This window comes from Dromaius novaehollandiae, chromosome W (genome assembly GCF_036370855.1).
Source record: "Dromaius novaehollandiae isolate bDroNov1 chromosome W, bDroNov1.hap1, whole genome shotgun sequence".
Classification (NCBI taxonomy): Eukaryota; Metazoa; Chordata; class Aves; order Casuariiformes; family Dromaiidae; genus Dromaius; species Dromaius novaehollandiae.
This window is the reverse complement of record NC_088130.1, coordinates 68,836,299-68,862,414: the sequence shown is the minus strand read 5'-3', so window position 1 is coordinate 68,862,414 and position 26,116 is coordinate 68,836,299. Positions and strand designations below refer to the sequence as shown.

The following is a 26,116-nucleotide window of genomic DNA, read 5'->3' as shown; positions in this document are numbered from 1 at the left end:
CATGCGATCAACCCTGCGCGTAGCCCACACCTCCTACGCTAGGCAAAATAATTCTGCAAGAGGATCCTGCAGCAAATACCTTCTCTGGCACTGCAGAGCCCTCGCTGAGCCGAGGGCAGACCAAGCCCACGTACTGAACAAAACAGCATCTCTCTTGGGGAAGCGTACATCATCAGACGGCGAAAGATGCTTGGACAAAAAAAGGACAAAGGACCAAACCAAGCTGCACAAGCAACCTCGATTGCGGCAGTTCCTAGGTTTGGGAAACACTTGTATAGACTGGGTGTCTTCCCAGCTGCAAGGCCACTCTCAACCGTGCCACAGCTGGAGGGGACGCTGGGGGAGTTTCACTAAGCCACTATCAGAGCATTTGCTCAGCAATGCACATACAGCACTAATGAGCCTCATCCCACTGTAAGCTCGTCCCAGAAGAGCTGCGGTTTTAACAGTGCAATCGAGCGGAGGAGGGACAGCAGAGAAATTGTCTTCTCTGATCTCTCTGTAGAGGAACATACAGGCAGAGAGACAGCAGCAAATCTGATCGGCATCACAAGATCCGGTTCCCGGCTGTGCAATGGCTGATGCCAGCTAGGACGTGGAGTGAAATGCTGGAAGAAGAAACGTTCTGCAACTGAAAAACCAAGGACACTTGGCACAAAAACAAGGATAAATACAAATACAATGTCTACCAACAAGAGTCAGATACCCTTTTCACATACTTCTGTTGCAGAGGTGAATGACAGCTCATGTTTTATGAAAGAGGCAAAGCAAGAAACACCAAGTTTAGTCATTTAAATAAAACAAGCAAACACACAACCCCCATAGCCATTAAGAAAAGCAGCAGCCTGATATAAAGTGGTAAAAAAAAAATCTGAATGGCACTTGAAGAGCTATGGTGTCCTGCTCCTCACTTTGCAGAGCTCGAAAACTGTTCTGCCCTGAACCCACGGTGTGCTTGGGAGAGCCAAACCCATGAACTAACGCCCAGGAAATACCTCCTGGCTTAGAAAAGAGAACGTGAACACTAGCAGCAAGAATCCTAATAGCATTTACAGGTGCCCTGACGAGGCTCAGTGAACAGTTTCTCCTGAGAAGAAACACTGTGGTCCTGTTGCTTCTGTTACACATGTGCACACACTGGGGGACTGAAGCAGCACAAATGCAGGCAGCAAACACTCAGGCTGCTGAATCTCCTCCCACGGCAGTGTTAAATGAGGAACGAGCCAGGGCTCAACTGGTACAGCATGACCGCAACCAAGATCGCTGCCCACAAGAGTGGAGGCGACCACCCGGCTGGCTCCTCACAGGGCCGGGAGCAAGAGCACCCAGGCGATTTGATTTCAACACCTGCCCATCCTGAACAGCAACTCGCAAAAAGAGAAATAATCTTGGTGAGTTTGTGTCACATACCTTATGTGAGTAATGCTGATCCACAATTCTGGCTAGCCCAAAATCGCCAATCTTCAACACCAGGTCCTCCGTGCTGATGAAAATATTGGCCGGCTTCAGGTCTCTGTGGAGCACGTTGGCCGAGTGGATGTACTTCAGCCCTCGGAGCAGCTGGTACATGAAGAGCTTGGCGTGCTCCTCGGTGAGCTTCCCCTGCTCCAGCAGCCGAGCCAGGTCTGTCTCCATGTACTCCTGAACGATGTACACCATGTTAAACTTGAAAAAGTCTCCACGCAGGTTGGTCCCCTTTGGTCCCAGCACGTCATACACCTTCACAATGTTGTCGTGGTCCAGCCTGCGGATGATCTTGATCTCCCGGAAGGCGTGTTTCATACTCCGCGCGTCGCTGATGGTGATCTTCTTCACTGCAACTTTGCGGCAGCTCTTGCTGTCAAGGGCTGACAGCACCAGTCCATTCGCACCGAAGCCCAAGGGCCGGAAATTAATGAAGCGGCAGCCTAGATCGTACCCGTACATGCTGGCAATACAGTCGCACTTCTCTGCCATCGCGGGCTCCGTCCTCTTTCACCTTTTCTTCTTCTTCACTTGAAAAACTGGGAGAGTCAAAGAACTTCCAGATCACAAATGCATTTTGAAATAAAGCAAGTCATTACTACCCACAGATGCTTGGGGGATTTCTTGCTCTGAGCCCATGATTACAAGATGAGAAGGTTCCTGACATGCAGACACACTAAAAATAGATATGAGCGCGCGCGCACACACACACACACACACACACACACACACACACACACACACACACACAAATAAAATGTTTTAAACCAGATAAGGAATCAAGGGGTAGAGGAGACTTTCCAAACAGCGTGGGTATTTCAAATGCGGTGAAGAAGTAGCTCTCTCTATCAAAACACAGCAAGGTGATTTTTCTTGTTACTAAAAGATCAGCACTACTACATTTTTCAGCCACTTTCTTGTTTTTCTTCCCTGAAGTCTCCAAGACAATGCTGAAATGCTGAGCTTGCTCGTGCTGACAAATGGGCTGTCCCGTCGCCTGGCCCTGCAGCCTCAGTCCAAGGGCAGGCGCCCGGCGGCGCGGCCAGCACTGAGCCCACTGCGGCGGGGCAGAGTCCAGAGCCACCCCATAGCCCCTTCGCTGCCCTGACAGCCTTTCTGCCTGCGAGATGCGACAGCGTCACGCGGACCAGCGAAGCGCATCCAGGGGCTGGACCTGCTCCTCGGAAATCAGCACGGCTTTGCTGTTCTCATCGTCCCCGCTGCTTTGCGGACGGACCCCATTTTCCTGCCGGCAGGTATCGATCTGGACAGACATGAACGCTTCTTGGACTGCAACTCACTTTCTATCAGCTGGGCTCAGCGCAGGAGGTTTCCTCATTTGCGGCCCCAACACCTCGCCCTTGCATGTCGTCCCTTGGCGAACCCAAGCGTCGCTCGACCTTTAGAGCCGGGTGGAACGCTTATCGCTGGGGGAGCTCCCTGCATCGTGCCGTCTGGCTATCCCTCAGCAGGCCTCGGCCCGTGTGCTGCAAGAAAAGAAGAGATTGGCTCGTTTGATATTAACACTGGATAGGCACTTGCTATGTAAATGCTTTCTTCCTGAAGGTTAAACACCAGCAAAACTGCGACCTTTGGGAAATGCGTTAGTTATGCCCTCCAAACACACACATCCTTACCAGCATTTTTCAGATGGTTAATCTTCCCTTTTTGTGCTGAAATACAGAGAACTCGTAACGCTTGCTTTTCATTTTGTAGGGTTTTTTTTAAATCTGTTTGAAATTTTTATGGGGTGATTTGCAGAAGGCTAAGGCTGAACAACACACTTATGTCTCCAACTGCCCACTTAGCACAAACGTGCTCAACTGAACTGCAAGAAAATTACATGAGCAGTACATGAGGTGTGCAAGGCATTTTCTGCTAAGCAACTGGGGGTGAAGAATGCCATGGCTTCCTTCAGTTTGCAACGAATGTGACTTTGGCTTGAAAACAACAATTTCCCAAGGTGTTTTTTTTGCTCTTTTGTATGTAAATGCAAGGGAAAAGTGCTCCCAACCAACACGTGACTTGCATCTGTATCAGCTAAGGTAAGTAAAAAAATTGCCTCAGTTGTCAAGCTACAATAAAGATCTCACATTTCTGCAGCCGCTTTCATCCGAGAGGAACCTAACGTGATTTATAAGCTTTACCGATGGGTAGGTGAACAGCACGAAAAAGAAACCCTCCACCTGCCGCTGGAACAAGCCCCGCTCAGGGACGCGACCCAGGAGCTGTACCCAAATACAGGAGCCCGGCGTGGTCTCGTCAGCCCGTCAGGGCTACCAGTGCCCTAACAGGCGGTCGAGCACGCCGTCGAGAGCCCCGACCTGCTTTCCGAGAGCTTTGGAAGCAGCAAGGTCGACCCAGATCAAGGGCTCAACGCCCACCGAATTGAAGGTCCCACAGTAAAGCTCAGTGTCAGCCTGTGGATCCCCCCGGCTTCGCGCCTGCAAACGCGGGTAGCTGCCAAGCTCTCACGTCACACTGACAAACCACTTGGTTTCAGCGTAGTTATAAAGAAAGAAGCTCACGGCTTTATCCAGATCAGGGTGCAAGCGCAGGCTAACGACGCAGCTCGTTTCCCCTCCAGAAACGCTAATGGTACAGCATGTTCCAGGGACAGGAGGAGAACAGCTTCATTAAGACGGACGACTCGTGTCATGCTGAGCACGGGGATTTGCTGCTCATCAGCAGAGGCCGAGACGGCAGGTCACACGCTCGGCGCGGTGGAGCGCAGCTCTGCACGCAGCCCGCGCTGGGAGGGCAGCAATCCCTCTGCTCCGCGTCCACTTTGCCAGCGATAAAGATGGGCTGGGAAAACCTGGCGGGAGAATATGAGTTGACTTCATTTCTCACCATTTCCTTCATAAGGGGGGCAAATAATTCCACATCAGCCAGGCCAGCTTTGCTAAGCCAATGCACGTGGCGTTGCTCCCGGCTGCGGTCGGGGGCTCCAGAGCCTGGAGGAAGGAGCAAAACACAGCCCTCGGCCAAGCGAAACAGGCCTCCTCGGCTGGGGCAGCCGACGTGCAAGGGCAACGCCGCGGAAAGAGATGAGCGGCAATGCCAAAGGGACCCCTCTGCCCCTCTCTCTCCGAAGCCTGGCTTTGCTGCAGGCTCACTGTGCGGCCATGGGAAGGCCGTCCCTCTTTTCCTGCATACATGTAAGACCCCTTGGGGTAATCCTCTCGGACACACAGGTAACCCACTGCACTTACACGGGGCCCAAATATTAATGACGCGAAGGCAAGGCAGGCAAACCATTCTCTTTCTCACCTTACTTTGCAATTGTCATTTAGTTATAATTAGAGGTGAACTCCACAAGTCATAAGGAAGCTACAGTAACGTGAGACCTGCTACAGCATCTGACATTAAGCAACTGATGGGATGGGCGAAAAGCCTTTTTTATTTTTTTTTGAAAATCACAAAAAGCAAATTTTGGCAGCCCTTCCTTGGACAATGAATCCAGCATCCCTCCTCTATCCGCCAGGACACCGGGCTCCAGCCGCGACCCCTCCGCAGGTCCAAAGCTCTCAGCCGCTGTCAGGAGAACGGAGCAGGTCAGCAACTGGCTGGGGTGGACCGATCCCCAGCAGCTCCTGCTCTGCTGTAAGGAAGCCAAAAGACACATTTTTTCTGAATTGCAGTATATGAAAGCATACCCAAACACGATGCGGCCTTCAGGCTCTTGGCAGGAGACTGACACCGTCTCCCAGGGAGAACAGCCGCGGGATTACTCGCAAGAGTAAAGCACTGGACACACGGGAAGCGCACGCACGTGCCTGCTGGATAACTCGAAACGAAGGCTGCATGCTTCGGCAGTCGCGTTCTGGCCTTCTTCCCCATGACACCCAAGTCTTAAATCGTTACGACAGAGTCAAATACAAATCGCAAATCTGGAAAACCTGTTTGCACTTTATTCACGAATAGGTTCCTGGCAATCGCTAAGCGCGGTAGGTGACAAGACACTGACGGCCTCTAAATATTTTAAGAGCTTCCAAACAAAAGGCAATCTGCATATATAAGTGCAATGCAGTATAATTAGTTCATCAAATATACTCACTAGCCAAGTGCTTGTCTTTCTAGCTAGACCATAAATCGTCAGACATATACTGGGCAGCCTTAAAAAATCAGTGTCCTTCAGAGAGATGGTGCTGTCCCTCATAGAGCTCCTCAGCAGCGCATTGCACAGTGTCACCTAGGGATCTGCACTGTCCGTGGCAGCGAGGTGTCCAAGGAGAGCCTTCAAGGTCCTCTACTTTGTCCCAACTCTGCTTGCCCTGATGTCCGTGGATATGTCACTACTGGCTATTCTCAGAGAAACGCAACCCACGCTTTGGGTGCTCTCCCTGCCCTGCTCTGCCCTGCCAGGGGCACCTACAGGCTGCAGGATCTGCCAAGGTCTGAACTGTATTTTGCAGAGCAGCACTAAACTGCAGGACCCCTCTGGCCCTCACATAGCTGCAAATGTCCTGCCAAGCTCTCCCCACCGGTCCTTGGCACTCTGTGCCGGACTGCTACCTGCTCCCGAAATCCAGGGAGCATGGCCATTTCCCCGCTGCTGCCGATGGCACGCAGGAAGCTTTCCAGTAACTCAGCCCGCTCCCCGTCGCCCCGACAGCACCCAGCGGCTTCTGTCCACGCTCGAACACACCCACACCGGGTCAGCTCACCTCTCTGCTGCTCGTGCCACGCACCCGCTGCCCACCACCGAGCTCACGGCCAGCGTGCCTACGGCAGCCACGCACTCGTGCTGTTCAGGGTCTTGTCCCAAAAGCCCAGTTTAAAAGGTCTCCTTGTCTTTTCTAATGGTATTCAGGGCTTCTTATTCACAAAGTACCATAGAAAGACCCTTGCCATACTCCTTGCTCTACTGCGAGAAACACACAGCAATTAAGGGTCAGTTTTCTTAATTATTTTGATCATTTTCAGGTGCTTCTGTTGTTTCTGCTTCTGACTTGAGGCCTCTTCAACCTGGCTTTCAAGAGCACCAGATACTGGTGGAGGAGAAAGTGCTCAGCACCTTCAAATCGCTGCCCCTGGATGTCTCCAGTTGGCTATTCACCACTGCACACAGACTCAAAAGCAGAAACATGGCCAAACCCCGGGAAGAAGTGGCCACAGCTTCCAGGCCAAGCGGTTTCCCCATGTGAGGTCCTCGGGCCGGTGGTGCCTGCAAGGCTGTGCCACAGGGGTGCCACTAGCCCCCAGGCCCAGGGGAAGCAGTAACATTCCCAAGGGTGCTGGACGTGGGAAGTTTGACAGTGGTCTGTTGTTGCAAAATGTGGGACTCACTTCACTGGATGGCTCCGCTCCCCAAAGCGGCGCAGAACGGAGAAGTTCTGCTCCTATGCAGCTCCTGGGCCACTTCCCAGAGACGCTGTTTGATCCTACCCGGTTCACCCCTGTAGCAGTCAGGAATAACACCTTAAAGCCTGCGTGAAAGGAGAATTAGTCCGCTGACGCACTACTTTTGGGAGATAAGCCTAAAAGACACATGAAATTCCAGTTAATAAATTCCAATTTGTGCAGATGTTCCTAACACACAGGGCGGGGGCAATTTTAGCCACATTTATAACTCCCAAGTCAGGCGTTTGCTCATGCTCAAGCAACGGAGAGAGCTCTACTCACCTCCTCTGCTTCCATTCTCAGGCAGCTTTCTAAGACCAGAAGATGAACTGCCTTCCTGGACTGCCCGACTATCCACTAATAACCGGGGGAGCTTACCCAAATAGCTAAAGCCATATCCCACCTTCTGGAAAGACAGTGTTAGTTCCACCCTTGGCAACAAGCTCAAAGTGAGTGACGGGATCTAAGATCAGGGAGTCTAACTGTGCTGGTGATCTTTACAGCACTCCTTCCTATGCCTCTAACTATGAATTTTTATGAGGCTTCCTTCACAATGAAGACAGCTCTCCAGTTAGATTTTGACACATAATGATCAGCCAGCCCTTTAGAAAAGCCTCAAGAATAAAAGATGCAAAAAATTCATCAAAAGGCAAAAAAATACATACATATATGCCCCAAGCGCCCACAGCCTGGCTGGCAAGGAACGGCAGCATGTTTCTCATGGGGAGACCTGCCCCACAAGCACTTTGCTTCACAGAGCTGAGACTCCCTACGCCAACGCTTCCGAGAAAAGCCTTGAAGTAGCGCTCCTGGTTTGATATCCACGTTTTGGATAACCTCTCCGGAGTAAAGAGCGAGCTCCGGCCCTGCAGGAGAGAGTGTTTAGGGACTCTGCTTTCAATATGAGAGGGACCTGCCATTAAATGCAGTCTAAATACATAGCATGCATTGAGCACCCCCATACCCACCAGATAGGGGAGCAGGAGAGATACGCTGAGAGATTTTACCCAGCTGACCATTTTTTAGCCAAGGAAACAGGTCAGAAGCCACCTAGAAGTTTCAGCAGCCCAGGCTCGATCTGCCTCTGCTGGTGGGTGACTCGTGACAGGGCACAGCAAACACATCCTCCTTTCAGCTCCCAGGAAAGACTTCCAACAGTCTTCCTTGTAAGCATCCTCACCAGGTCCCTGAGATCCTGGTAAGGAAACCCGGAGTCCGATACTCAGGAGCCGATCTGTGTCTGATAGCCAAGCTGGGATTTCTCTTTGGATTAACCTCGCACACCAGCACAAATCCTCCTTGCGGCTGCATGGACCCAGGCCGCAGTCTGGGCAGCTTTCTGATGGGCACCCTCAAATGGAAATCTAACTTCTTGTCATCCTAACAATGCTAAACAGAGGCTTTTTAGCTGATCTCTGAGACAGCAGCAGCGTGAAATAACATTAGACAAATAGCTTTTCACAAAATGGCTTTGGTTCCTCTAAAGTACTTTTCACCATTAAGCCAAGTACAGAAGCCCTTGTCACATGCGGCAGTACATTTCTTTTGCCGGAGCCTACAGAATAGCTAACATTTCTCTTCTAATAGTCCAATTAGAGAAGTTCAGTCCAGTGAGCATACTGTGGGTCTCTCTCTCTTCAGCAGTTCCTTGCTGATTAACCCACTCCTCAGGATCTCAGAAAATATCTCACATGTTCAATAATCTTGCATGACTTAAGAACACTTTTTGAGGTGACCAACACTTCTGGAAACCACGTGGATTCTCAGCACCACCTTCACGAAGCAGGGGTGTTAAATCCAAGATTGCGGCCAAGTGGCAGTACCCACCACGTGCTGTCTGCTGCCCAGGGGCCGTCGCTCCAGCAGGGCTGACCCCCGGCCTCTCATCCCTTTGCTGCTTTCTCTGCTTCACCTCCCAGCCCGAGACCCTCTCCGCTGCTCCCTCCTCCTCCGCCCTTCTTGAAGGCACGTGCTCTCACGGTCGCCTCGTGCCCATCTTCTCCCATCTGTGCACCTGAGGGTGTTGCCGTGTGGGGCTCGTTCCTCCGGTGGGCAAGGGCTGGCCTCACCGCTGCAGGCTGCCCGGAGACCCCTGCCTCTGAGCATTACGTATGTAAAAAGGCTTTACAAAATGGTAGGAAAACACCTGCTGCAAGGCAGCTGCCCTGGTTTTCCTTGGTAGTCCATGATCTCTTCACTACCTAGTGACCTTCAGAAGCAGGCAGACATGCAGGAACTCGTTTCTGGTGATTTTCAGCAATCAGACTCTCTCAGATGTCCTTTTTGACATGATGTCCATGAGCAGATTTCAATTCTAGATGCATAGATTCCCCGGCCTCCAAACGCATCCACGTTTGTGCAGTGCGGTAATAACAGGCATCGTTGCACATCACACAAAATGACAGCTGTAACCCAGAGAGATGCAGCCATGACACAAACAAAACACAGCATTTAGGGAAAACACTGGGATGATGCTATTTCAAACACGGGGAAAACATGGAACCCCCAAAGCTATGGTTTTTCAGAGATGCCAAACCAAAGCACTGACCTTTACCCCTACGCCACACACTGACATCTGCTATTGCCTTCAGCCATGTTACCAGCCAATTAAAGGATTAGTATCATATACTGAAGCAGATGAAATGAACTCTTGGTAGCTGCAGCTGACAGGTTGTCCCGTCTGCTAGCACACACCCTGAACAACTGACACCCGGTGATAAAACAAAATTAAATCATTGATTTTTCCCTTCATTTCAGGAAACTGATTTCCCCATCTGTCCCAGTGTGGTAGCTACTCCATCCAGGGGCATAAGCCAGCTTCCATTTCAGTCATCAAGGAAATTCAGTAATTTCGGCAGGACTTGGAGCTTGGAGAACCTCTTGCAAACGTTGCTGTCTCCGAGTAAAATCCTCCATGCCGTTCGTGAGGCTCGCAAGAGCTTCAGCTGGGAAGACAGCAGCTAGCAAGAGGAGCACGGACAACCTTCTCCCGTGTCCTTGCTTGTTATTTTTGCCACCTAATGACCCTGCAGGCTCTTGGCAAAGCTGCGTGGGAACCTGTTCTGGCTGGCTAGGAAGGTGCTAGTAGCATTTTCCTCTACGCTTAGCAAGAACACATCGTGCTTCAGCGCAAAAGCCAGCAAAGCTCCAGACACAAGCATGCAGGAAGGAGCAGACAAGTGTCATTCTGAAACACTGTTGAAATTGGTTTCTCAACTCCCATTTCCCTACAGCAAAAGGCATTTGTTTCTGGTGCTGTGCCTGGTTCCCCCCTTTCCCCACACGAACTGGTGCAGCCCTCCTTCACCCTCAAAGAGCATGAAGAGCATTAGAAAGCACCCACGTCTCCCCTAGCCCTCCCTTTCATCACCCAAATGAAATGAAGGGTAAGCTTGTATAAGCAGCACACGCTTTGAGCTAGTCAAAGAATTACTATAAAAGCAGACCAGACACATCCTTTGCTGGAAGATTTCATTACTAAAACTGCAAAATTCACAGCTCCACTTGACTGGCCTAGAGCTACAACCTCTCCTTCTGAGCAGATTTTTTGCTATTCTCTTCCCAGAGGTCTCACTGAGACCCAAGAACTCCTCCAATCAAATACCTGTTACAAGACAAATCTGGGGTCCTCTGGTCCCCTTTGCAAGTACAGCTGAATACATATATATATATATATATATATAATATACATACATATATATATATAAATAATTCTGAATGATAAAACGCTTTTTCTTCTTTTAATATGAAAACACTTTGTAACACCCCTGGCATTAACAAGCTGGAACAAATGAATGTGAAACCCAAGATACAAACACATTTAACACATCACAGGTCAACTGGAGGCCTCCGGTGCTGCCTGGATTCCTGACGGACCTGGAGCGTATCACCGGTCTCATTCAGTTAAGACGCAGAGAAAACACCCAAGCTGCATCTGTGTTTTGCTCACTGGAGAGCTCATGTCTCTTCGCCAGGACCCAATGCAAATGAGGTGAGCAAAGCCAGCGTGCTGTGGCATCTTGTGAGCCTAAAACTGCGTTTCGAAGCCTTTCTGCATTTCGGCTGTGCTAGCACACGCTCCCATGAGAGCCGGAGGAATCTCCTAACAAGGCACACCGGCTTTCAAAAAAGCAGAGGAGCATCTGCTGAAATGGTAAGTGACTTGTTGGCTGTCTTCAACCCGGGGGCTGAAGAACCCAATATGCACTGAAGGAAACCAATTGTGCCCAGGAACAAATATCCAAACAAGAGGCCAGAGATCAGCCTAACTGCATGACCATCAGCGGGGTTTCAAATTAGCAAAGATTTCCTCAAAATCAGGGTAAATTACCAGTGGGCTGTAGCTAAACATGTCAGTCACTGTTTTCCTGAGCTAGCCACTAACTGCCATTTTTTCCCCCTATACTATAATAATAATAATAATTTTAATAATGAACTTTCAAAGGATTTGACCAATGTTTGCATAGTGCTTTGAAGCAGCCAAAAAAAGTCATGATGGATACGTGGATGATCAGGAATCTTTTCCTGACAAAATGTTATTTTCCACGGGAAAATGTCATCCATGCAGAAGTGGTCTAAGGGAAAAGGATTGCCTCTGACAAAATTTCCAGTTAGGAAAAGAGGGTTCAAAGCTGTCAGAGCACTACAAGTTATCAAGATAAAACACTGCAATTTTTGGTCTGCAATTACTTCATTTACAAAGTGAATTAAACAAAAGGAATGAAACATTAGGAAATCACTGGGGTTTTTTGTTTTTTTCCAGATGTTCAGCTCATGAAAGGTTTCAACCTACCATATTTTCCTGCTGACTCGTACAAATTTTAAGGAGCCAAGAAAACCTCTCCTGCCTGGCCACGCTACAAAACCACCCCAAACCACACACACACTGCTCCCAAGCACTCCCATGACTTCCCAGATCATTCTGCTACACATACGTGTTGTCCCAGGTTCCTCACACAAACTCATGTCTTGCCCCATCGACATCTAGGGCTTTGGGGCCTCTCCGGAGTCCCGCAGCTGGGAGCACCTGCAGGTACAAGCTCACAGTGACAAAGCTGGTGACTTTGCACAGTGATGCCCAAGACTAGCCACTGGTCTAAAGGACACTAAGAAAAGAAAACAAAAATTAAAGTGAATCTGCTCCTGTTGTGTTCTTCACGCCAGATTAAGGCCTCTCTGTTATAGCTCTTCATCACCAGAGTCGCTCCATTAACCCAACAGTGGGCTCACAGCTGGTTACTTGACTGTGCATTTAACAGCATTTTCTTTAAACACCAGGGAATCCTTCCCGAAACCCTTCTGCTCTCCGTCCTCTAACAGAAGTTACGGAAGGTAATGATATGGAAAATATTAAATGTTAAGCTTTGTTTCGGTTTGCTACAATTACTCATTAAACATGGACCTCATGAATGAAGACAAATGTAATGTGTCAGGCCAATGTGGAGTAGATACTTGAAGAGGGAAGGAGTTAATGGTTAAAATAAAGATATATGGAACATATGACACTGAGGAGGGATGTAGACAGTCCAGGGATACCCTCTGAAAAGCATCTGCCAGCAGTTACCCAACAGTTTGGCAAACACTGCTTGCTCCCGTAGTTAGAAGCAAAAATAATTACAGCCTCTCTTCAATGCAGCAATTATCTAATGCTGGCTTTTGAGTGCAAGTATTGAACAGATAAATCAGTTCTCGCAGCCATTAAGTGGGCAATGCAAAGCCAGAGAGATGCCTTAGCTTGTAAAATCACAGGAGGAAAAAGATGGAAAAACAGGGAGAAAGGGAAAAGGAAGGCAAACAAATGCCAAAGGCTCTGCAAGGAGAGCAAGGTGAATCGGACAGGTAACCAGATAACAGCCATCTGCGAATCTCTGTGGGAAAGTTACCCATGCATTGCAAATCCAGCTACACCACTGCAAAAAGGGAGTATGTGCTGCTCAAACCCCGAGAAGGCAGTGGTGGGGTCTCAGGACCGGCAGCAAGGTCCAAGGGCAGACGTTGACCCAGTGAACAGCCAGGTGCTATGAAAGGTAACTTGCTCTGCCTCACAAACGTCACGTTCCTAAACTTGCAGTAACTAACCTGAATTAGCTACGTCAGAGCAAAATAACACTGAGGACAACGTAACTTGGGCTTTAACTCGTGTCAGCAGCTTGCATTCAGTTCCACAGCTTCTTGTGGACCTCAAATCAAGCTGATTTAAGCCCTAAGTCATCTGTCTTCAGGGCTGCTTTATTTCAGCTGCCACTAGACATTAGGAGGTACTTCTTGCGCTGCAGTCCTCAGTCTAGGCACAGGTTTCCTGGATGTCTGAGTAGAGAAAACCAAGAAGTAGCAGAAAACTCCTCGTGGCAAAGGGAACTGCGCCCATCTGAAACAGCACTTGGGCCAATAACTTCGACAGCAAGGCAACGTGCCGCGTTGGATTTGAGCTCTGTCTCCGAAAACCAGCTCTCAACCCCACCACACTGGGAAGTTTATGCCACCGGGAACCGAGCACCTTTCTGAGCTTTTAGCAATATGAACCAAACACAACAGGGAGGGCTGAGACCGCGTAGGCTTGGATGGGACATTGTGCTAGAAGAATGCCAAATGGTGGGTGGCAGGGAGTAATTCTGGAGGAAGAGAGCGCTGCCACTGCTACCTTTTTGGCTTCTTTTATATGCAATGGAAGGAAACCAAGTTTTGCCTTGTCAGCTTAATTATTAATAATTAGTACAGTTCTAGAAGCACTGACAGGGAAAACGCAATGCGTATCACTAAAACAGAAGTCTTATTTCGTGAGTATGGCACAGTAGTAGTGCTTCTGCACTGGGTACATCTTGTTGGGTGCAAGGTGGTACCACCTACACCATGCAGCAGGCATGGATTTAACCGACACGCTCATGATGCTACACCCCTTTTGTATGTCCTTCCACCCACTCCTCCGCTGGCAAGGCTATTCCACCTCTCCGCTCAAAACCGCGCCCGCACCATAAGGCGTAGGGGCATGGAGCAGGTCTGTGGGCGCACGTGGCTGTGCTGGAATAGGGAACGGACACCAAGAGAAACCCAGTAACTGCTGGGCTTGATATGAACAGACCAACGAGCAGACAGGCACGTCTTGCAGAAAGTTTTGGAACAGAAAGCAGTGTATAGAAACGCAGTTCTCCTCCTCCAGGCTGAAAGTGGTGGTGGGAAGGTGGAAAAGAGCAATACCTGGATTCTGATTTACTACCGGTGTGTTACATGATGTATTTCATCTGCAGATCTAAAGGAAAAAATTATTAGACAACACAGATTCATGGAAAATTAAAAAAATCCTGTCCTGCACACCACACCGCAAGGACGTGTGCCAGCATTGGGCATACAGTGGCCCCGGTGCCCAGCAGGATGAGAAGACGACAGGCAAACGAGGGGCCTGGGGAGCCCAGAAGCTCCTTTGGCATACAAAAGACAGCAAGCTGCCATAAGCTTCATGGCTCCCTGGCTTCTTTCAATGCCCTGTTGAGTGACGACCCTGCAGCATCTTCTACAATTACAGAGGTGCCAAGACAGAAGTCACTTCTGAGAGGATGGCCCTGGAGGATCGCAAGCCAGGCTCCTGTCCTCACTGTCGTGCCATGGTCCCTCTTACTGAACCATCTAGAGGCGAGACCTGGCCCTGGCTGCCCACCTCCTGCACAACAGCAGAGCTGTCAACAGGCAACACGTTCTTGAGGGATGACGGCTGCCTCCATTTGTCCTTTTTGACTCTGTCTCCTGCAATTGAGACAACAGGAAACCCAAAGGATCAGATAACGAGAGGTTAAACAACTTTCTCTGAAGGGCTACTGGAGTTACTTTAGCAGTGCTCTCCATTATCCAAATTGAACATCATTTCTGCCTGGTTATTTCATTAGAAGCACTAAAGAAATGAAGTAAAGTGCGTATGCAATCTGGATGCTGCTCCTGAGTCATCCAAGCAGCTGAGGTCCCGATACCGCAGCGGGGAAACAAACACCCAACTCTATCTAAAACGCGTGTATCCGACAAAGGGCTGCATGCTGGGGCAGCGCTGCAGATAACCAAGTGGGAATTTCAGGATGCCAGCTCCATCATGAGCAATACCAGCTTTTCTGTCCTCTCAGTCTCAAAGCCTGTTGTAATGAGAACGCATTATTTCAGTGGCCTAAAGAAAATAGCTGCAGAGACCAACAGCGGTCATAAAAACAGCAGTGATGCCATTTAGCTGCAGATGATGGAAAACGTAGTCTATTTTCATGGAAGTAGGAGCCAGATTCCCATGGGTTTTTCAACTGATGAGGCCATGATCTGCCATCCATTTTAAAAGCCAAGTTCAAGGGGCTTTTCAAACTGCAGTACAATAGAGCAAACAGGTCTTAAAGCATAATAGAGGATCTATCCTGAGGGTCAGGATCAGAGCGATAAAACTTGCAGTTACATGAAGATGACATGCAGGAGAATATCTCTGGTTTCTTTATACTGGTGGAGTCACCTGGATCTTTTGCTTATGAGCTTGACAGAAGGATTTTGCTGTAGTGCTGGAAGACATTAAGAACATGGAGGGACACTAGCCTTAGGGGAACTGAGGGCTAACTTTATTCCCATCTCCTATCTATCCTCGTTCTAAAGGTACGAGAAGTTCAGGTCACACTCGATCTCAGACAACGTTGGGCAAATCCCTCAGCCTCAGCAACTACGAAGCAAGAGAAAGGAAAGTTTTAGGGAACCTTCAGAAAGCACTTTCCAAAATTTCTCTGTAGGAAAATTCTCTGATATCTGCACACCATAAATCTTCTCTTTTTAATAAATATATACGAGCTCCAGAATACCAAGGAAGCAGCACAGCATGACTGCATTGACATCACAGAATTTGGGTATGGACAGATTACTGCGCTCCGAGATCATCTCGCCAGCTGAGATGTCCCCATTTGGTGGGGAATTCCCACTGAAATCCTTAGGACTCATCTGTACTTACCATGTTGAACAACCACAAAACATTCAGGCCACGTGAAATTATGTTTCCACATGATGATTTAGGTTCCTGTTACTGGGTTAACAGCTTCAAAACCACTGGCCTTCTACCATACCGACCCCGCAGCAAAGCCAGAGCTAATGATGAGAAGCGCCTGACAAGCTTGCGAAAAACCTGCGTTCAGACCAAGCTGCCCTCCACTCCTGTACGTGTGCTTGCAAATGAAGGCGAGATCAAGAAAGAGATGCAGTTCCTTACACCAAGGATTATAAAACCAAATTCCCAAGACATACCATGAATAGAAAAATAGGCTAAGAAATGTAGAGACATGTTACCTCTTTATCAACACTGAACATATTTTTATAGTTTCAATTTACTTTCTATTCACTTTTTCAATCAGGGCAGCTCCTGCATCTGCCTCCGATATCATCCGAGGAGATTCTCTGCTTGGGAGCCCTTGTGCTGCCCAGTGCAAGGACAAGGGAATTCAGAAATTTTCTTCCATTCTTTCATTCTCCCTCTTCCCTTTCCCTCCCTCCCACTGCACCAGCCCTGGTTCGTTCCCATGCCGCAGCCCGCTTTCCCAGGTGTGAAGGCAGCCTGCGCCTGACTCACTTTACTGATGTACGTCACCTACATGCCAGAAAAGCGCACAGGATTTGCCCTGATGTTGCCGTTCTGACTTTCAAATCCATTTCTCTGTGCAGTCAGAGAGTTCTCGGGGCCTTTGCACCAGCTCTCGACTACCGTTTCCAGAAGACGTATGCAATTCCCCATGCACTTCCAGCGTTTCCCCGGAGAAGAGCCGAACACTCGGTCGTAATAAGCTCTTCCTTTTTACTGAACCTGCCACAAGCACCAGCACACTCTCTCGTTGGACGAATTCATTAAAGCTCAAGTGTTGTAACAAGATGTCTGTTATTAAGAAAGCACCACAGGTGCTAATTAAAGAAGGATAACAGAGTGATCTCTCGCTTGAGAGCCGTGTAATGTAAAGGGCCAGATCCCACAACCCGGGAGCCTCAGGCCCAAGATTAAACACCGTGCCGGAGAGCGGGGATGGTCTAGGAGGGGTTACGCTGCTGACTGTGTTCGTTGCATGGCCTTAGCTTATTGATCCCCATATGGGGTGGATCTGGCAGGAGCATGATGTGATTCAGTTCTTCGTTCCCTCTCTTCCCCCCGCAGAATCCCTCCCTCCCTCACAAAAGCCTTTCAAACGCCCTTCACCGCGGCCTCATCGTTACCGGCGCGGCAGCACCAGCCCCGCCGGGCACAGCAAAGGGCACTTCCCACCCAAAGGAGCCAAGACCCAAGGAGCGGGCGATGCAGCAGAGACCAGCAGCGGGCGAACGAAGCTGGCACAGGAGGAAACGCGGCACAGAGCCCTCCTGTGAAGGACTCACACATTTTGAGGGATGCTCTCAAAATTTTAGTCACAGCAGCGGAGTTAGCGAAGCAGAAGGAAATATGGGCAAGTTTCCTGCAGCTTGTACGCTCCCAGACCAGGGACAGCTTTAAAGCTGAAACTTAATTAAACCTTCCCACCAGTAAAGAAGGGCTCCTGCTGCTCAGTTCTGCACGAACGTCCACGGAGAGCAGGGTTATTCTGCAGGAAGGGTTATCCTTCGGGACCGAGGGCAGGTAAATATGACGTTTATACTCTCCTCTTGGCAAACAGCTTTTCCCCTCCCCTCTTCCTAGTTTCTTTCAGCCATAAACTAAAGGATCTTGTTCTCTGCTTTGAAATCTCTTGGATCTCACAGGAACATGAGGTTTCTACCATGGTGGGGGCTCCATCCCCACCCCAGGCCCTTCCTGAGGCCCAAACAGCTCTGCAGACCCCCCAATTTCAGGGGTACGAGCTACTCCCCCCACCTCATCATGAACGCGGCCAGCGATTTGGAGGATGCCAGGGAGCAAGCGATGCTGGCGTGCAGCCACGTCCTCAGCTACCTCCGCGCCAGCGTCTCCGCCGGAGACGTCCTGTCCCGAGGCCCCTGGAAGCGGCACAAGCTCGTGCGCGGAGCTGCTGGCACCAGGCACCACTTGGACCCGTACAAAAGCAAGCTGCCAAACTGGAGGGCTACTGTTCTGAGCTCCTCCGAGTGAAGCTCTTCTTTATTATGACAAGCAAAGTCCTCCCCCTGGGCAGGATCAGACCCTCTTACGCAAGAGCTGTTTCTAGCACAACAGTCAGAAATTAAGGACGAGGCAGCTACGCATGGCCCCCACTGCTCCAGCACCGCTGGCTCTGAGGGGCCTCACCCAGGCTCAGCACTGGACCGTGTACCTATTTCCCCCCAAAATAGTATTTTTCAGGTTTCTTTAATACCCCGATTCTACTGGAAGCCCATAGCAACGCTGGTCCCAGCAAGATGCAAGGAGACGAGCAGAGCTGTGACCAGCAAAAGGCCAGAAGACACCAAACAGGACTCTACCGCTGCTGCCGCTGAAGCTGTCCCTGTCCTGTCCCCCGGACGAAAGGCAAAATCAGTGCGACTGTGTGGCAAGAGCCTGAAGGAGAAGGTACAACCAAAGGGAAGCAGCATAAAAATGATCCCAGAGTCTTGGCTTGAATGATAGAAAAATGCATACAATTTTCACACACACACCACCAAAGTAAGTGGAGCAGCGTCGCTCGACGTGGCAAAGCCCCCTGTGCTACCCAAACCTCTTCCATGAAAGCAGGACCTTTCATTTTAACAGCGAGTGCCCTTGTGGCCAGGCCAAATCATACCAGCAAAAAAAAAAAAAAAAAAAAAAAAAAAATCAGACGGCACTCATTAGTCCACAGAAAGAACAGAAAACAATGAAGAACTTGCTGACACTCACACGGATTTTCAACAGTGCAGAAAAGCTACTGGGCTGACCCCAGCCAGACAGACGGTTTCGGTAACTCAGCCGTGCCTCGGAGCTTCAAATTGTTGAATCCAGATAAGGAGTGCGGAAAGGTCACTTTCCCAGAGGGCCCGGACACGTGAGAAAACACCGGGCGCTCTGGTCTGCAGCCAGCGAGTAACTAGATAATGCCTCGAACAAACGTTGGTTTAGTGCACGCAAACAGCCAACGTGCCTTCCGCCACTGATCTAAACAAAACATTTGTTTGACACAATATTGTTAAGCTGGAAAAGCCCAGCTTTATATCCAACGAGATGCTCACAACTACCCCGAGGTCCATACGCTACGCAAGCAGCTTTCCTTTCCGACCGCATCGAGTACTTCACGAGAGACGGAGGATGTCTTAGCTGGTACCTTTTGTGGTACCCGTAGCTTTATGGTACCGTGGGGCTGAAGCAAGATAAGCAAAAGCAGAAAGATAAAACTATATATAACATTTATATAATATTTATATCCCTAGAGGTTTTTTCACTGTGAGCAAGGAACACGGAATTGATCCCGGTGCACCGCACTTTCTTTGGCACGTGTGGGCAGCGATTCCTCCGACTCGCTCCTCCCTCCCGACAGGCAGCAAGCGGCTGTACACCAGAAGCAACCCCTGCAAGCAGAAAGCCTGATGGCATTTCCAAACGCTGAGCTGCCACCTTGCAAAAGTGTTTGCATTTGTGTCTCCCGGAGCATGTCTAACCCCTCCCTTAATCTCCCTGCTCACTGCAAATCTCACGCTGTATCGCAGTTTATTTTGGGGGCCCAGGCTGGACCACGGGCAGATCTGCACGCTCAGCTCAGACATACCATCGGGGTCGGCTTTAGAGAGGGAAAAAGAACCGCATTTGTCTGCAGAAACCATTTCCTAAAACGCTCCCATCCTCGCTCCTCCCACTGCAGTCCCACAGCCGTGTCCCCACAGCACTGCAGTCCCAAGACACCATAAAAGCTCCGCCAGCGACTCCTAACTGCATAAGAGAGGAAAGGGCGTAAAAACGCGAGGTGCAGAGACTCGCCCAGCGACGACCATGCCATAGCTGTAACGGTGACACCCCTCGTGCCTCACACGTTGCACCAGGCACATGTGAAAGGCTCAAGGAATCAAGGGCATCTCAGTGGAGCTGCACCTTCAGCTGCAGCCTCCTGCCTCCTTCATCCCGGAGAGGTCAAGGAGCGAACGACAGCGACTTCCGCCTGCGAACGACCTTTTGGGAGCCTGGGGAAAGCCGTCGCTGAAGTGACCTTCCTCCCGGCTGCCCGCGCTCCTCGCCTGCGTGCATCCTCGAGAACAAGGAGCTTTTATGCTGAGCAAAGCAGAGCCTCAGTTCGCTGCTCCTTGCCGTGGGCTTCACGTCTGGGAGGCGCGCGGCGAGCTAGAGCGTGCTGGGACGCAGGCAGGGCTCTGTTTTATTGCACAAACGATCCGGTTAACGAGACGACGTGCACGAGGAATGGTGACCTGCGATCCATCACCAACAGCACCAGCATGGGTTCAAACATCGAACAGAATGAACCATCAATCCATGAGATGGCCCAGACGTGGTATTTTACCATCAGTTCAGTGATATTTGGCGACTGTCGGAGAGCCAGCCCTCGGTGTCAAACATCTGCGAGAGCCTCCCAGAGTGCATTTATACTCCCCTTCAAGGGCCTGAGCCTAGTTTTGAGTCTACACAGGCTTCTCCCTCCCTCCCTATGGACATGAGCCCTCGCTCCGTGTCAGGCTTCCCCGGTGCACAGCTCTGGCCCACGTTATCTCCCAGCACAGCTGAAACTACAAAGCTTCCCCGCTTCTCCCCCCGGGAAAAGACTCCAGTTTAACGCCTCCGAGTTTTGAGATTTGGGGAGAATGTGGTGCATGCTCAAGGGGCGCTTGTGGTTGCCACAGTGCAAGAAACGTGCTGGCATTTTCCGAAATAACACGGAAGACTTTGCTAGAGAATTAAAAGAAAAAATGTTGCAAGTCCTGGTCCTAAAATAGCCCGAGCAAAAGCAAAACACCCCTGGCGACTTTTAGCCACCGACATCATATGTGGGGAATAAAAGGCTTTGCTGGACCACTGCTAATGCTTGTTCTCAGTATAATCGCCTACTACTATAATGAGATTATGCGGATTAACTGTATTATAAAGGAACATCAATGGGCTGGACAGCCCATCTAGGCAGGTTTTTGACACTACACAGAGTAATACCAGAAAGACATCAAACCAGACAGCTATTTTTAGAAAGTGTTCCTCTGAAAACCCACCTCCGTGGAGAGAGACTGCAAGGCAACAGAGGTGCACTGTGCAAGCAGGAGCTGAACGGGGGAGAGAGCATTGCACAGGAAAACCGGGCCAGATCCATCCCTTGTTTCTCTTGGCTGAGTTACACGGGAAACAAATTTAGCTGGAGCCTGTGCTTGCATTTCTTCAATGCTGTGTTGTGAAACGGACTCAGGCTTACTTGACAGCCTCTTACTGCACTGGAGGGAACAAAAACCGTGGGATGCATGCTACCACGGGAGAAAAACGCGACACTCGTAGCCAGGAGGAAACAGGGTAAATCTGCGGGGGTCTGCCCTGGTGCCCTAAGGTGCACAGCACACCTGCGCACACCAATCCTGCGGCATGCGGAGGGCAACTGGAAAGAAATCATCCTTCAGTTTTTTCTTTTTCCAAGATAGATTCAAGCTTGAAACCGAAGGACTGAAGCCCAAAGGTTTTGCTCTCCATGTTCTGCTGCAGCACATCTTTGTGCCTTTCCTCTTGCGGCTCAGCCGTGCCTTGTGCTCCTGCATGTAACCCACTCGGGTTCAGCATCGGAGGAGCACAGTACAAGGATGGCCCCTCGCCCAGGCAGCTCACAGGCCGGCAGCTTTAGCTCCCACGCTGATGAAGTGACAAAAATAACCCATTAAAAAGTCACTTTAATTGCCTTACCAGCGGTTTGCACAAGCTCCAGTTAATGCTTGAGGTTAAAATGAATTAAGCCTTTAATAGCAAATTCTCTTCCATTCCTCCCGCTTTTCCCCTTAAATTTTAATGGGGTTGCAGGGAGCAGGGAAACGGATCTAAAATGCTGCTGAAGAAAGCTCCCAGAAATACCATCCTCATCATCAGTCACATTTCCACGTGTACTAATCACCACACCGGCCTCGCTTACCGAAAGGGTCGAAATCCTGGGGTTAAAGGCATGAGCTGGAGCCACTTTGCGTTGAGTGGGCTATGACAGGGACGCCTGGCTGCCTTTTTATGACAAACCCAGCTTTCCAGCCGCCAGAACTGGCTCCTTTGCAACAACCACATTCAGTCCTGCTGAGTCTGCGATGCCACAGGCTCCCACTGCATGCATGCAAGCTGTTTTGGGGCCTACCATCCATCCTGTTGTCGAGATGCAACAAAGACTGTTACTACATTTCCACTCTTCATGCCAGAAGGGCTCTTAAACAAGATGAGGAAACTGAGAAGGAGCAACCAATCCTGCCTGGATCATTCCACGGTCCTCCAGGGCCCTGGGAATGACTCCTTGTGACTGTCCCCCAGGGCAGCGCCCCTCCAAGCTCCATCCCACGCGACCATGGGGCTCTTGTGCTTTAAAGACATTGCCCAGCATCTTCTGTACCAGCTTACTGCTCCTCTGGAGGACAAGGGTCCTCTATCTGGGCTCACTTTCACTAAAAAGAGATGCAAGCAGGAGATGAATATATGCGCCAAGCCCAGGCAGCAGTTCACGGGAGCAGAGCGTTGTCTGCCTGCTGCCTGGCTCTTACCGCAGCTGGGACAAGCCCTTAACATGAGGATCATCTGAAGCACGCGTGATCCTGCTCCCTTAACGGACTGGGTGTCCAGAAGGGATGAAGAGGGCCAGAGCAGCTCTAAGGCTGAACCGTGGGGCTGCAAAAGCTTTGTGGGGTTTTGCTCTGTTTTGACATCTGATGCTTTAAACGCAGGGCCAGATCATCAGCTGGCATCGGCTTCAGCTGCTGTGAACTGCACCCGTTTCACCGAGAGCAATGCAATTACGCTCCTTCACGCTAGCCTGGGGTCCCAACTGCCAAGGGTTTGCGTTTAGCCAGACACTGCTCCGTAATATCCCTTCTGCTCTACACAGGGTGATAGAGAGTGAGCAGGATAGAGCAATTACAGCAGGCCTAATCCGTTTCTTGACTTTTGGCTCCCGTGGGTGGTGAAATACTCATTTCTGCAGAAGGAATCATGCCAAGAAAGCCTGGCTAAATTGTTCTGTAAGACTCGCATCTCAAAGACTCACCTTTTTTCCCTTTCGATAGTTACTGTTCAAAAAAAAGTCTTACATTTCTAGAGTGCTTTTCGCATGCAGATCTTACAGCACTTTTCTGGGATCAAGGAAGGCTGCCGAATATATATTACAGCAATAAAGACTTCTTTTTTTGTCTGAATGGTAACAGACACACAAGATATATTCGGACAGAAGAGCCAGCACAGGAGAGGAGTTTATATTCCAGGATATAAGCACAAAACCATAGGGGAGCCCCATGCCCCCGGCAGCGTAGGCAGGGGCGCAGGGAATTTGGACAGCCTACCAGGCCAGAGTGGCACGCAGACATACACCATGCTTCCCGCTGCCAACTATCCTTCCCTCCTCCGTCTGCACGGTGCTGGTAAGATCAAACAGGGGAAATAAGCAAAAAAAGAGGAGAAATTAAGTTTTCCAAACTTTGAACTCATAGTTTTTCCCTAGCTGTTCTGCTGCTGCACTAATCCCAGCAATGCTTCTGGTATCTGCTGAAACGCACATTTTTGGATCGTGAAAGCAAGCGTAAGGGGCATTTCCTTGAAACTTGTTCCCTTTTTCCAAAACATACTCTGCCCACTTTGCTGCACTTGAAGAGCAGACAGTAATTAGCTTTCAAGCACAGAGGTTGAGGCTTGGGGAGTTTTTTTGCCCTTAAAGCCATCTTTTTAACAGAAGGGATCACGGCATTTCTAATGATGTAAGACGACAAAGGCTGTAAAAGCCTTTCCTGAATGTAGAATCGCCTCTGCACTTTACAAACACACAAGCTAATGAGGACCTTCGAGTACAGTGATCAAACTCCTTCCTACCAGCCCGATTAGCACCGCTAGCACTCCGTGCACTCGTGTGCATCCCTGCCACCGTCACAAAGTTCAGCAACTGCTCTTTGCAGCATTTCTATTTTGCTAATCAGCTGTTATTTACCGAGTCACTTGCCCCGAGGTATTGTTCTGCCTGCGCGCCAGCCTGAGCGCAGCGGCACGTAATGACGCGCGGCATCACTCAGAGATGCACAGACGCATGCAGATGGCGAGCCCACAAACCAGTACGGTTGCCAGCCTGGCAGCGTCTCGGATTGATGCCGGGGCCCAGCGGCACAACCCCCTTCAGGAACAGGCCCGAGTCAGGAGGATGGGCAAGGCCTCGCCGCGGCGGGCGTGCAAGTGCTGGCACCCGGGAGCTTTCCGTGGAGCACGCGGCCAGCAGCGAGCCGGGGAACCGCCTGCCTGAACAAGGGCAGTCCATGCACAAGGCTCCTTCAAGGAGCAGAGAGAAGCACGACGACTCCTAACCCTGGACGGCCTCCCCTTTCGACTCAGTGCTGGGCACCCCTCCTGCCCTCCTTGTCCTGCAAGAGGAGGATTTTTTACCTAAACGTGGTCACCACGTTAGAGAAATCTTCCCCATGAAATGTGACGCAAGGACCATTTCAGCAGAAGACATGGCGTCGGACAGCTGTGGGTGAAAAAAAGCAGGTTCAAGCCTGCATTCAGGCAAGCACTGCTCAGTGAGGCTTGGCCAGAGGAACAGCAGGCTTTGATGTCTTTCATCATTACTCATTTCTGGAAAACCGGCTTTTTTTCCTCAATTACTAACCCCGAACAAAACTCGATTCAGAAGAGGCACTCAGCTGGCATGGACATCTGTCACGCTTAACGTCAAGCAGGTATTTTGGGAAGTGAGTGAGGCTGTGTCATTACTGCGATGGCAGGCTGAAAAATTTTGTTTTCTTTCCTTTTTAAATAAGCAAAATGAACCCCTAATAACAAGACCAGGTAAGACTCGGAGGAAGCTGGAATTTAAATGAGACAAGTTTAAAAGTCAAACCACTGATATTGTTCCGCAAACGCAACAAAGCGCATCAGATGCCGTTTGATATTTCACTGTTTCTCGTTCAAGTAACAGAGGAGACGGATGTAACAGCGGTATCGTGGGGACACTCTCCTCGACCTGCTCCTGCTGCATCCAAAGTGCTCCCGGCACAGAGCTCGAGTGATGCTGCCGCTCAGGTAGTTTCACCCCAGTACGAACAGCATCGCGGGGCAACAGCGAGGAAGACCTACCCCAAGGTGCTGAAGCCATGGATCAACCTGGGGACGTGATGGGAACGAAGCACAGAGCCAGGACGCCTCTGCTCGCGGGCGAGAGGTGCTGCTGTTCTTATTCCCACACCTAAACCCACTTCCCCACCGTTTCCCTGATCGCCCCTTCCCAGGCTGCCTTAGAAAGGCAGCGACCCTTTGAAGTCAGGTAATGGGAACCACGTGGTAAGCTTAGAAACACTTAATCTAAAACAAATCTCTCCATTTCATTTAAAACAAATCAGAAACTGCCTGCATCCGCCACAGCTCCCTGGCTGTATCCGTCTCCGGCTGGGTCAGGAAAGAGATTCACAGCAATGGAGAGCTAACGAAGTTCCTGGCGCAATTAATCCTCACAGTCTCAACTATCAGGAGAGAGAATTTAATTGGACAACTTCCATGCTTTACAGGTCTGCCACTTGGTGCCTGGTTTTCAGCCACATTTTAATGTGCCCTGGCTGACCACAGAGCCTGGTTTTGCTATTCGGCTCCTCTCCCACTCCCGTCTGCTGTGTTCTTCCATCTGCCCTTGCTCGTTCCCAGAGCTACTCCTCACCTGCGTGCCAAGGCCCTTTTACAGCGCCAACGCGTGCGAGCCGTTCCCAGCCGACGGGCTTGCTACGGAAATCAGAGCTGTCATAAAACAGTTTTTATCAGCTCTCAGAGTGACCCACTCGCAGCTCCACGCCGCCCTACCTGCTGGTCCGCTCCCAGCTGCAGCAATGGGAAAGCACGTTCGCGGCTCCTGGGTGGAAATGAGGATTTCATACGCCATAAATCTTGCAGCACCGTAACGAGGTGACATTCACCTTAGAATAGAGCCACAGGAAAGCGAATCAACTAGCTAGTCCTTGGATCAAATTGCTTTGACATGAACGTTGTTCTCCGCAAGCAGGGAAGCTCTGGGGAAAGGATTTGTTCTCCCCTACTATTAGCCAGCATTAAAATAAAGCCTTCATTTTAATTTATCTGGTGTCAGCTCTCTGACACTTGCATGTACTGTTTCTCGTGCACTAACCACAGCTATGGCAATTTTGATGTTATTCCTTTTAGGTATAAATAAATCCACTCTTTCTTTTGGAAGCGGCATGGCTGGTGATAAATGAGGCTCTAACCACCAAGCAC

At 50.0% G+C, this 26,116-nt stretch overlaps 1 protein-coding gene across 1 annotated transcript in view; it reads right to left on the bottom strand.

The window, feature by feature from the left end:
• LOC112994486 (mitogen-activated protein kinase 4) overlaps positions 1 to 26,116 on the bottom strand; it is a 70,946-nt gene that overhangs the window by 34,866 nt on the left and 9,964 nt on the right. Inside the window, exon 2 of the mRNA XM_064499825.1 lies at positions 1,411 to 2,951. Coding sequence (XP_064355895.1) covers positions 1,411 to 1,956 — 546 coding nt within the window. The 5' untranslated portion in view covers positions 1,957 to 2,951. The remainder of the gene's footprint in view (positions 1 to 1,410; positions 2,952 to 26,116) is intronic.